The 12,490-nt window shown below is 37.7% G+C and overlaps 1 protein-coding gene across 10 annotated transcripts in view; it reads left to right on the forward strand.

Moving 5' to 3' along the window:
* DYRK1A (dual specificity tyrosine phosphorylation regulated kinase 1A) overlaps positions 1-12,490 on the forward strand; it is a 154,191-nt gene that overhangs the window by 122,265 nt on the left and 19,436 nt on the right. For all 10 annotated transcript variants that reach the window (XM_034948179.3, XM_063601383.1, XM_057300947.2 and 7 more), the window contains 3 exons: positions 3,201-3,348; positions 6,913-7,199; positions 9,754-9,900. In XM_034948179.3, coding sequence (XP_034804070.1) covers positions 3,201-3,348; positions 6,913-7,199; positions 9,754-9,900 — 582 coding nt within the window. The remainder of the gene's footprint in view (positions 1-3,200; positions 3,349-6,912; positions 7,200-9,753; positions 9,901-12,490) is intronic.

Here is a 12,490-nt window from a genome sequence, read left to right on the forward strand (position 1 = left end):
CACAGTCCATGTTCTTCTGCCATGGCTTCAGCTGGTCCCTCTGTTTGGAGTCCCTGACTTCCCACAACACTCTATGTCATTAGCAGCCACAGGTCTAAATCCAGAAAAATAAACGTGTAAGCAAATATGAACATTTGTGTTAGACCTGTGTCACTCCAGTGTGGCCCTACCAGTCCCTGATGTCACGTGTATATGTCTTCTTCCCATGATTTGAAAGAATTTTGGTAATTACACATAATCCAGGGACTTTTTCCTTGAATTTCTTCTGAGGGGTTTTTCAGTGCTTTGGGAGTCCTTTCTTTTGTTTTGTTTTGTTTTGTTTTTTTAAGAGACAGGGTCTCACTGTATCAGCCTGGCAGGAGTGCAGTGGAGTGTAGTGATCATGGTTCACTGCCTCGACCTCCTGGGTTCAAGTGATCCTCCCACTTCAGCCTCTAGAGTAGCTGGGACTACAGGCACGTGCCACCATGCCTGGCTAATTTGTTGTTTTTTTGTAGAGGTGAGGTCTTACTATGTTGCCCAGGCTGGTCTTGAACTCCTGGGCTCAACCAGTCCTCCCATCTCAGCTTCCCACAGTGCTGAGATTATAGGCCTGAGCCACCACACCTGGCCTGGGAGTCCCTCTTGATTAAGGTCTTCCTGTTAGTCAGAAGCAGCTTCTCTGTCAGCCTGTTAAGGAAAGGCATTTGTGAGGCCCAGTCCTTAACTATGGGTGTGAATACCCTCTACTGGTTCCCAACTGGGCTACACGGCAGGAGGTGAGTGGTCAGCAAGCATTACCGCCTGAGCTCCGCCCCGTCAGATCAGCAGCAGCGTTAGATTCTCAAAGGAGCTCAAACCCAATTGTGAACTGTGCATGTGAGGGATCTAGGTTGTGTACTCCTTATGAAAATCTAATGCCTAATAATGTGAGGCAGAACAATTTGATCCCCAAACCATCCACCTCACCCCTGCCTACCCTGGCCGTGAAAAAATTGACTGCTGCTCTAGACCTAGAGAGTGCTACCTCCACCATGAAAACTTCACTAACGTTTGGGCAGTTGCACTCAATAGGTCCCCCCCCCCCTTTTTTTTTTTTTGAGATGGAGTTTTGCTTTTGTTGCCCAGGCTGGAGTGCAATGGTGCGATCTTGGCTCACTGCACCCTCCGCCTTCTGGGTTCAGGTGATTCTCCTGCCTCAGCCTCTTGGGTAGCTGGGATTGCAGGCGCCCCCCACCACACCTGGCCAATTTTTGTATTTTTAGTAGAGATGGGATTTCACCACGTTGGTCAGGCTGGTCTCGAGCTCCTGACCTCAGGTGATCCGCCTGCCTTGGCCTCCCAAATCATGCTGGGATTACAGGCATGAGCTGCTGTACAGGGCCTAATAGCTTACTTTCTAACTTTCCTGACATCTACCATGCAAATTGTAGCCATACAGGCTGCTCTCTAAGCTGATTGGCTCCTGATGACTCAGTCTTTGTGCTCATAGTTAGGTTTTTCTTCTCCCCTTCACCTTAGTTTTCTCATACTCAGATTCCACAGAACAAGTGAGCACAGGAACCCTGTGACGATAGAGTCCTGCTTGACGTCGAACTCCTTTTTCCCAGGGCAGACTGATACTTCCCCTCTTGGGCTGAGGTGTTGTGCAGTGTCCACGTTGAGGTTCAGGTCCTGTCCCTCACCAGAATAGTATCTTCTGTATAGACTTGGTCAGACTTTCTCCACATTCTGTGTCAGGTTATTGTCAAATAAGGGATTTCTCCATTTCCGTAGCCAATACTTACCAATCCTGATTGCGTATTGAAATTTCTTGGGGAGCTTACCCAAAAAATTACTGATGTCTGGGCTCCAGACCAGTTAAATTCTCTAGGCATTGATGTAAAAGAAAAAAAAAACCTTATTAAATTTGTAATTCATGGTCAAAAACTGGCAGTTAGCCTGTTAACTGTTTGGCAAGTCAGTAGATACTTGGGCCCCCATGAGTGTCCTTTATCCTGCAGCCCATCAGGATCTGGGCACTGAACTGCAACTCTTAGTGCAGTCAGTACATCCAGTGAAGCAGAAGCATATCAGAACCCCTTGGCTACATGTTTACAAGGGTAGCCTCTGTTATAAAAGACCACAGAGAGTGTCTTTTAGAATTGAGTGAAACCAGAGATTAGTGCATTTTTTATTCCAAGTTTGATTTCAGTTGAGCCATTCAGAATCTGTCACAGTAGATTTAGCCTTGACTGATGAAGATCTGAGAACATACGTTTCATCCTCTTCCTGACCTTATGGTTTCATCCTGCACCTTGGAATCATTTGGAGTTCCTTCCCCATCCCCAGGCTTTTTGAATGTGCTAGAAAGTGTATCTAAAAGAATTACTTATTCAGACAATGTATAATATTATAAATGTAACTTCTGTTTTATTAGTTGTAATGGTTGTCACTGGTTAATAAGAGATAACATTTTCTTTTACTTATATATTGATTTTGTAATGTTTATGTAAATCTTTTATAGTAGTATGAAGCTCGTTTTAAATAGTCAAATTTCAAGTGAGAGGTGTTACATGGTGATGTGTGCTCATGAACGCTGTGGTTTCCTTAGCAGTAATTCTCATTTTAAAACTATCATAATCCCCCAGTTATGGCATTTGTGGCATTGTGGAACTTTACTGGTAATTTGTGTTTGATTTTTTTTTAGTCTAAACCAATTTTTCTTTTATATACTTAGGTTTTTATGTATGAAAATCTAATTGAAAGTTAGAAAGTTATCTGAAGCCTTCTGCCGATAAACTTTTAAATATTTCATACATATTCTTAGGGTTCAGGTATCTCTCATTAAAAGAATAGTTCGATGAGTTGTTTTATAGTGTTATTTAGTAAGAAAGATAAAAAAACCTAAGCATTTGTCAAGAGTCAAAATTTATTTCTGAAGGAGGAAAATAGTTAATCTAATTTTATTAAGAAAATTATCTATTTTGTGGATATTTAGAAATATTGTACAAATGCAAAAAGAAATTCAATTTAAAAGATTGATTTAAAGTTACTGTGTAATAAGTGGATATATATTGAATAGAAATAGATGGCATCTCTTCTACTTAGGAAGGTCAGAAAAATAATTATAAAAACATATAATTGAGAATTAGGTAAATGTTATAATTAAGGTGAATTATAAATTATTGTGAAATTTTTGCAATTAATGAAATAGAGAATTATTCATCTTTCTCTTTTAGGTTGTAAAGGCATATGATCGTGTGGAGCAAGAATGGGTTGCCATTAAAATAATAAAGAACAAGAAGGCTTTTCTGAATCAAGCGCAGATAGAAGTGCGACTTCTTGAGCTCATGAACAAACATGACACTGAAATGAAATACTACATAGGTAAACAAACAGGCAAACAGCGCAGTGTGCCCCAACCCACACCGAAACTTTGAATTAATGGTTCTTTTCTATCAAAATATTTTGATTTTATTTTAAAGTGGCTGATTAAAAATTTGTTTATTTCTGTTGGACAGCAAGATTTATATAAGTGACTTGATCTGGTAGTAATAGTCTAAGTCTTGGGGAATGTGCCTTCCAGGTAGCATACCATGTAGAAACAAATGAGAATAGTGTGTGTGTTTTCTTATTTGCAACTTACTGGTACCATTTGTTTGCTAATAATGATGCATGTTTATCCATAGGGTCATCTTTCCAGTAACTTTAACCATTTCTAATCTAGCTCAGAAACTAGTTGTGAGCTAGTATGTTGTTAGTGGTTGTGGAACCATTTTTGGGGCATCTGCAACAAGATCTCAGGCTCCTCCCCAGTCTCTTCATCAGCTTGGCAGCATTAGAAGCTATTAGATTTATGACTACAGAAAAGAGATAATAGCCACTGCTTATTGAATTTCTACCACATTCCTTATGCTTTTCTTCCATCATCTGTAATAATTTATAGCAGTCTTATAAGGAAGATGGTAGAATCCTTAAGTTATGGTTGGTTTGTATAAGAAGCCCCATACCTAGGGTCATAGGGCTCTGCAGCTAGGATTGGAAGCTACCGTACTTCTGCCTCACTCCAAAGTCTGTTTCATTCTCACATAGTCTTCCTTCTGAAAACAGAAACAGGAGACAGAAGAATTACGACAATACTGAAGTCTAGGGCCATTTGATACATGGGCAAAATATCTTCTAGTACACCTTCTTTTGCAGTATTTTTTAATCAAATCTAATATGTCAGTGATTGTAAGACACCATCATTTTATGTACCGTCAAGGAAAAAACTGTTAAGTATTCATGTAAGATGCCATCAATCGAAGATACAGACCTTAAGATCAGCACAGATCCATAGTCACTTGTGTTCAGAAACACTGACCTTATTTGATACACGTAAGGCTGAGTTTTATTTAACAGATCTTTTAAGAAAACATTATGATTCTTTGGTCCACCCCAAAAAGGTAGAAACAAATAATGGATCTTTAAAAGGGGCAAGCTTCAGATTGTTTAGATTTTGTTTGTGAAATACTTCTCATTCCTCATTATTAAAATATAAAATGAGTTTGTATTAATTTTTCTTAGTTTCTTTATAGATACTGATATAATTCATAATAATACCATTCTTATCTTAAAACCTTGTCACACACAATGAAATTTTGCTGTTCACTGTCAGTTACAACTTACATGAGGTGACCCATTTCCATTCAAGGGTTTTAGAAGCACATCAAGGACATTCTAAGGATGATTGACTTACACAATGATCTCTGAACATGCCTCCTGCCTTCTCCTCACTCTTGAGTATTTGCTTAGGGGAGCAGAAAAAATACTGGTAGTATTACTGTAACATTTAAATTCTGCTTTATTTAAAAAAGACATAGCTGGCATATAGTTAAGTACTGAAAAATGTTAGCTACTCAATTATGTATAATGCTAGTATTTTGTTTTGAATAAAGTTGACATTAATGATCATTTTATTAATTGTATTAGTTATTACAGATACTCTTTGGATGAGTTTTTAAATTCTTATTTCAGAAGATGGTGAATGCATAATGTCTCAAGAAACTGAGATTCTGTTTGGAAAACAAAAGAACTTTAGATTAGACAAGTTCATATCAATTGAATTGATACCTTAAACTTAAGGTATCTGAAAGTCATATTGATTTTTATGTTGTAAATTAGTTTTAAAGTGATTGATGAGTCTAATTTATTCTGATGAGTTTTATTGTCTTGTCTTTGAACTTTAAAAAACATCTACTTCTTTACTGTGTAGCCAAATTTCTTATCTGGATTATTTGGTACCTGCCATGGTCTAGTTAAAAGAAAATTTAGTTTAAGTCTACAACAAAGTCTTGCCAGCCCTCCATTCTCCCCAAAATTCGGTTAAAAAGACTGAACAAATATGCTTGTTTGAGCTTTCTTTGACAATGTCTTTAGTGCTCAGCACATTGTAGATACTAAGTAAATGAATAAAGAATTGTGAGGTCAAGTGAAACTGAGTAGATCTTTCATTGGACGAACATTGTGATCACAGAGCTTCTTAAAGGAATTTTTATAATCACATTAGAATTCTGACAGCAGTTACTTTTTGCATTCATTTAGTGGCACCTGCTTAACCAGGAGATTAAAAGCCATCCACGGACCATGATTGTGAGGTATCATGGAACTATGTTTTTAGTTTTAAACCTATAAACTGAAGTGACTAAGAGCAGATATTTTACATTCTTAGGTAACATTTAAGGATTCCTTTTGTTATTTTTAGTATCGAGTTGTGCTGTAGACTCCTATATAGCCATGTAGTTATTTTTATTGTGTTACTTATTCTAACTTTAGATCACCTATACCATGAAAGATCTAAAAGCAATATTGATGTTCACTGCTTTGAGGCAGGCAGCCCAGGACTATTCCCAGGAAAACACAATGTATCCACAGTTCTTAGTGATCAGACATTGATTACTATCAGTTTATTCCAGATAGATCTGTAGAGAAACCTCTCATTTTGTAATACTATAAAATAAAATGAAAATCACCTTGACAGATGGGTGTTTTATGTCATTGCAGTTGTGTTACAGGTGCTCAGTTTGGTATATATAAGACTGTTAACAGGGAGGGTCAGCACTTTATTGAATAACCTCATCTGATGTGACGTCAGTGTTAATAGTTAAAGCACAATCTTTGAAGCAATTTAGTGAGTATTCAGCCTTTTTAGAGGGTCAACAGTGATAGCGACCTATGTATTCTATGCTGTTTCCCCACTCACAAGCCTCCTTATCATCTCTTCTTGTAGCTGAGCTTTATTTTGAAGTTTTCCAAACCTTCAGTCTCACACAAGAGTTGTCACTTACCAATTTAACAAACACAGTTAAGTCCTCCAATACTTTTACCAAAGCATGATTTTCAGACATTTGTTGTATTTGCCTAAAGGGTAAAAAAAAAAAAAAGGCTATCAATGAAAATTGTGACAGAAAATTACCAGTGAAATCTAAAGTTCAGCAGTGCAGATACATTTCAAAGCCTACACAGAGGGCTGCCAACTACAGCATTGTCACAAACCAGAGATCCCAGTAGGTGGAACTTAGACATAGGAAGTTGTGAGGTAGGGCTCTCGGGAAGTAAAAAGTGCTTTCTTTTATAAATGAAGATAAAATTGCTGAAATATTCTCACTGCTGTTTGTCCATTTGGTACTTATGTTTTCAGATCTGACTTTTAGAGAAACAAGGCATTTTGGTAGCACTGCTTACCTTATATCACTTACTGACATATGCTGTACCTGTTTAATTTAGCAGAAGAGCAACTTAGATATTCTTAACTGATTGAAAACTGCTGTTATTACAAAATGCTGATCTCCAAACTTTAACTGAACTCTGCATTTGATGTAATAATGTTATAGAACATTTGAGAGTGCATGTGTTTGTTACTCTCAGTTTATTGGTATATATAATTTAAAATGAAACTGTTTTCTCTTTCAGTGCATTTGAAACGCCACTTTATGTTTCGAAACCATCTCTGTTTAGTTTTTGAAATGCTGTCCTACAACCTCTATGACTTGCTGAGAAACACCAATTTCCGAGGGGTCTCTTTGAACCTAACACGAAAGTTTGCGCAACAGATGTGCACTGCACTGCTTTTCCTTGCGACTCCAGAACTTAGTATCATTCACTGTGATCTAAAACCTGAAAATATCCTTCTTTGTAACCCCAAACGCAGTGCAATCAAGATAGTTGACTTTGGCAGTTCTTGTCAGTTGGGGCAGAGGGTGAGTATTATTTCAGAACGTGTGAATTAAATAGAAATTAAATAGAAGTAGGTAGGACAGTGTAGGTATTAGGTTGGCGCAAAAGTAATTGCGGTTTTTGCCATTGCAGTTGCCGTTTTTGCAGTGGCAAAAACCGCAATTACTTTTGCGCCAACCTAATAGATATTTGAAATGTTAATAAGGTGTATACCATTTAGAGGCAATTACAGGATGCTTATTTATCTTTAAAATGTAGCACTTAATTACCTTGTGTTGATATCTATTTTGGGGAAATACCTTTTAAAATGCAAATAGCAATACTTTGAGTCAAAAGACATTGATTTTTTTGAAATGGGTATATTTAAAATTGTATGTATGCTAAAAGATTAAGGGAGAGAATAGGAGATGGAATGATTAAATATTAGGGGATTTGTAACTATATTTCCCAAGTAAAGGTTTTAGTATAAATTTTGGGACTTTCCAGTACTAGAACATTGAATCTTTGCTGTAAAATACTTCTCTGAAGATGGATCAAGATAAATCTTTTTTCTCAAAAACTGATGGTTCAAAAAAATGCAGGTAATTTTGCGTTAGTCATGGTATAAGTATAGAAAATTCAGTTGATAGACTTACTTGTTTTGATAAATAAGTTTGTCTTATTTTCCCCACTCTTATTTAAAATTTACATAAATTCTGACACATATCCAAGCTGGTTTTTTTCAGACTGCTAAAAACAGATGTGTTCGTAGTGCTGATAAGTTTAGCTGATTTAGGAAAGCAGTTTTTTCCTGTCATTCTTCCAGCATTATGAAAACTACTCTAACAGCATTGTTTTATGTATAAAATAGAAGTAATAGGGGTCTCCTCTTGAGAGGAATTAGTGTCACCATTTGATAATATTTTACTCATTTTAAACACTATTCTTTTTGCTTTAAGTATTGAAACTATATTTCTTCTGTTTTAAAGAAACCCAGCTAACATACAGATGTTAATTTTTCATACTGACTTTTCTGTTTCTTATTTTTCCAAATTAGTGAAATTTTCTGTCCCATCCTACTTTTGTCCAGGTTTTAACTATAACAGATAAGTTTAATCATAAGGATTTATAGCCAATTAATAGGACTGTCTTTTTGTTATTTTCTGCAACTTCTCATGGTAGTGATGCTATCAAATGTTAAAGTAATTTTTAAAAATTGGAGTAGGGAGCAAACTTTGCAGTTTTAGATGCCTTCAAAAAATCAAGAGATGCTCGTAGTTAATATGTGGTAGAGTATATTGTGAATGAAAAATACATGCCCATCTTGACAGTAATTTGAATAGATTATAGAGTTGGGAAATTTTCCCCCTATTTAAGCCAAATTATGTATTTTGTCCTAATATTAAACATTATTATTTCTCTCTAGCCAAAATGAGCCAGTTATCCCTACAATAAGTTTTTAACTATTCAAGTTCATTGGCATCACATGGGAAGTTATTTCTAAAATAGACCTGCAGTGGTCCTGCCCCTAGATCTGTTGGATTAGAATCAGAAGGTGGTAGGGCAAGTGTGTTTTGGGGAAAGCAACTGCTTTAAACAAATTAGATAGGGAGGTGACAAAGTTCTTGGCATAAGCTGTGAAATAAAAGTCTCAGGAGTGGTGAGTGTTTGGGCCTAGGGAGTTAACAATGGTATTGGCTTATAAAAACCATGGAAATGTAATACTTCTTCCCAGTTCTTTTAAATTAGACTTTCTTCTCATAGTTCCTTAAGGTTGGTTGACCTACCTGTGGAGGCCTGAGATTGTTCTCGAAGACTTGGCTGGAGGTTTCAGTGGGAACCACAGAAAATTTCATGAGCTTTCTGGCTGCATGGTTTGGGTGTTAGGAAATTTAGTTAGGATTTTATTTCTTTCCCACTTTTAATAAGTGAAACAAATTGGTCTCTGAAGACATCCTAACATTACTTCATTGAAAATAGTCCATTTCAGGATTGTCTTTCTATAAGAAGTCTTGGATTGAGGTAGAGAGAGAAGAGGAGAGAAGAAGCTCTTGGTCAGAGACAGCTCTCAATTGAATCTTTATGTGGCAGTGTTTCTGGGATTTATCTGTGAGACAGCAAGAGTACAAATATCTGAATTTTAAATTATATTATATTGAAGTTACTTGACTTTTAACGCTGAGAAATACATTGTTTGGGTTAATTTAAATACTATTTAGTTGTAAAGTTAGTGGTAAACTAAGTGCCAGCCATAGTAGGAAGAAATAATTATTAGGGAAATACATTGCTTTCAGTAGTGTTTTTTTTTTCCTAGTGAGGCATAATTGTTTTAAGAAATATCATGATGACTAGGTAGGATTAGACTAAATGAAAGGGCTTGAATCTTTACGTATTATGCATTTCACAGTCAGATTAACCAATCCCTTGAAATGTTTAGTTCTTTAAGCCGTATTCGTAGTCTAATGTTGAAGTTAATCAATGGAACCCTAATTCAGGAATTAGCCAATTTGTTTCTGTTAATATCGGATCAATGTTTTAATCCAATGCTGACTGCAGTTTTAAGCAATTGAAGTAATACTATTTTGAAATATATTTCAGATATACCAGTATATTCAGAGTCGCTTTTATCGGTCTCCAGAGGTGCTACTGGGAATGCCTTATGACCTTGCCATTGATATGTGGTCCCTCGGGTGTATTTTGGTTGAAATGCACACTGGAGAACCTCTGTTCAGTGGTGCCAATGAGGTAAATGATGTATTGCTTTACAAATTCTGTTTTCATAATTTCTTTTTGTCTTTCATCTATGACAGTGTAATTTAAAAGTTGTTTTTAGGCTAAGATGTCTACTTAATCATTCAAATGTGAGGTCAGTTTGAATATACCTATTTTTCATATTTGTCAGTTGTCATATAAGTTTAGAATTATGAGATAGGAGTAGGATATTTTAATCTACTCATGAAGGAGAACAGTTAGAAAGTGTTAAGTATTTTGGCATACATTTTACAGGTTTTAAATACAATAACAGAAAGCTTAAAGATGATAAGGAATGAAGGCCATCCTGAAGAGTGATAAAAACATCACTCTAAATTTTGAGATTATGATTTGGAGTTGAAGAGTAATGATCAGTAGGATTGATGGATACTCAGTCTGAATAATGTAGAGTAAACGGGATTATAGACTTGTAGGGCTACAGAGACTGTGTGCAATTCTGTAGTCTACAGGTTTTCAGTCTGTGTTCTGGAAGATTTTTCAAGGTCAGAGGCAGTGAATGGGAGGGCAGGGACAGGCCTTACTTCCCTGCAGTCAGAGAAATTAGACTTTCATTGTTTTAAAAACTGTTCACCTGTGGGGTTTTGTTTGTTTTTTAAAAGAAAAACTGACAATTTGCACGTCTTGATCAGTCTATTTATAAATGAGAAGAGAAAGGCCAAAGGCATTAATGACTTGTACCGGATTACGCAGCTGTTAATAGGTGGTGTCAGAAACTTGTTTCTTCCATCCTTCCTTTTAATTCTTCTTCTTTTTTTTTTTTTTTCCGGAGATGGAGTCTTGCTCTGTCGCTCAGGCTGGAGTATAGTGGGGCAATCTTGGCTCCCGAGTAGCTGGAATTACAGGCAAGCGCCACTACGCCTGGCTAATTTTTGGATTTTTACTAGAGTTGATGTTTCACCATGTTGGCCAGGCTGCTCTCGAACTCCTGACCTCAAGTGGTCTGCCCGTCTCAGCCTCCCAAAGTGCTGAGATTACAGGCGTGAGCCACTGTGCCCAGCCCCTTTTAATTCATTTCAACTTGAACTGGTGAGCTACTCTTTTATAGTAACTGCCATAGTTTGTTTTTGTTTTAGTATAAATCTTACTGTGTAAATTAGTATCTGTCTTGGACTTAAACAATATTAAAAAAACTTTGCCATGTTACTCATTGTAAAGGCCGAGGTCCTTTGAGTAGCCCACAGATTCCTACTTCCTCTGATGCCAGTTCTCTCACCGCCACCTGGTCTCTCCTTCTCCCCTCACTCTGTGGTCCACACAGAGCTTTCTCTGTGGTCCCTTGAAAACGCCAGCTACAGGCCCATAGCCCTTTGTATTTCTTCCTTCCTGTGCCTAAAATGCTCTTTTCTGAGATAGTCCTTTGCTGATGTTAGTGTTTGCTCTGATGTCACATTCTCGGTGAAACCATATACCCCACTTACGGTTGCAGTACCCCTTCTCCTCATCCCATAGTTCTTAGCCAGCATCTGACATCATGTATTTAATTATTTATTGATAATGCCGGGCGCAGTGGCTCACACTTGTAATCGCAGCACTTTGGGAGGCTGAAGCAGGCAGATCACTTGAGGTCAGGAGTTCGAGACTGGCCCTGCCAATATGGTGAAACCCCGTCTCTACTAAAAATAGAAAAATTAGCCTAGTGTGGTGTTGCGTGCCTGTAATCCCAGTTACTTGGGAGGCTGAGGCAGGAGAATGGCTTGAACCCAGGAGGCGGAGTTTGCAGTGAGCCGAGATCGCGCCACTGCCCTCTAGCTTGGGAGACAGAACAAGACTCTATTAAAAAAAAAAAAAAATGTGTGTGTGTGTGTGTGTGTGTGTATATATATGTATTTGCTGTCTTCCCACTATAACATAAACTTCTTTTTGGCAGGAATTTTTATGTTTTGTTTATTATTTTCTACCACTGAATATGGTTCCTAGCATATAATAGGCACACTCATTTAAAGTACTTAAAAAAGTACTTTATTAGGTCCATACTTTATTAAGCCTCTGAGATTTTGTGTGTGTGTGTGTGTGTGTGTGTGTGTGTGGTTATTTAACATGCTCTGAAAACTGGGTCGGGTGCCGTACCTCATGCCTGTAATCCCAGCACTTTGGGAGGTCAAGGTGGGAGGATTGCTTTATCCCAGGAGTTTGAGACTAGCATAGGCAACATGGTAAAACCCCATCTCCACAAAATTTTTAAAAATTAGCTGGGCATCGGGCCGGGCACGGTGGCTCACGCCTGTAATCCCAGCACTTTGGGAGGCCAAGGTGGGCAGATCATTTGAGGTCAAGAGTTTAAGACCAGTCTGACCAACATGGTGAAACCCTGTCTCTACTAAAAAATATGCCTGTAGTCCCAGTTACTCGGGAGGCTGAGGCAGGAGAATTGCCTGAACCTGGGAGGTGGAGGTTGCAGTGAGCCGAGATTGTGCCACCGCACTTCAGCTTGGGTGACAGAGTGAGACTCCATCTAAAAAACAAATAGCCGGGCATGGTGGTACATGCCTGTAGTCCCAGCTACTCAGGAAGCTGAGGTGAGAGGATCACTTGAGCCTGGGAGGAGGTCAAGGCTGCAGTGAGC

This window comes from Pan paniscus, chromosome 22 (genome assembly GCF_029289425.2).
Source record: "Pan paniscus chromosome 22, NHGRI_mPanPan1-v2.0_pri, whole genome shotgun sequence".
Lineage (NCBI taxonomy): Eukaryota > Metazoa > Chordata > Mammalia > Primates > Hominidae > Pan > Pan paniscus.